This window comes from Penaeus monodon, chromosome 22, assembly GCF_015228065.2.
Source record: "Penaeus monodon isolate SGIC_2016 chromosome 22, NSTDA_Pmon_1, whole genome shotgun sequence".
Classification (NCBI taxonomy): domain Eukaryota; kingdom Metazoa; phylum Arthropoda; class Malacostraca; order Decapoda; family Penaeidae; genus Penaeus; species Penaeus monodon.
Genome location: NC_051407.1, coordinates 43,629,086 through 43,629,655, shown reverse-complemented (window position 1 = coordinate 43,629,655; position 570 = coordinate 43,629,086). Strand labels below are relative to the sequence as shown.

General features: G+C 29.8%; 1 protein-coding gene across 1 annotated transcript in view; it reads right to left on the bottom strand.

Moving 5' to 3' along the window:
- LOC119587189 (glutaredoxin-2, mitochondrial-like) overlaps window positions 1–570 on the bottom strand; it is a 4,252-nt gene that overhangs the window by 967 nt on the left and 2,715 nt on the right. Inside the window, exon 3 of the mRNA XM_037935952.1 lies at window positions 374–478. Within this exon, the coding sequence (XP_037791880.1) occupies window positions 374–478 (105 nt within the window). The remainder of the gene's footprint in view (window positions 1–373; window positions 479–570) is intronic.

The following is a 570-nucleotide window of genomic DNA, read 5'->3' as shown; positions in this document are numbered from 1 at the left end:
GCAAATGTAATACCTGCTTTAATTATTTGAAAACAACCACAAAAAGTCAGTGGTTGTTAAAAATAATTATATACATATAATTATGTGGCAGGATGCTGACACAGCATAATTCTAAATTAAGATGAATTACAGAAATATCCCAATGGGTCAGTCTTTTGTATACTGTAATTTTCAACTTGTCAAGTAAGAAATAAATTGCTAAAATTCAAGTACAAGGCTACACCTGTTCCCTGCAAAATCTGAACAGTTGAAGTATATAAAGACTATGAACTATAAAAAAAAATCAGATACAATATCAAAACATTTTAAGAGAAAATAAAATTATAATATATATTCCTTACAATGCAAAATGGTATGCCAAGTCAATACTCACAGTTCTGGCACCAGTCATGTTATCTAAAACATCTTGCACTGCTGCACCATCAGGCTGCTTATCAATTTCATACACTTCATATGGGACTCCAATATCACTGAATGCCTGTCAGTGTAACAAATCAGATATTAGAACAATTAGTTTATTTAGAGTAGAAATGTAATCAGTAAATTCATAAATAAAAAAAGAGAATGAGT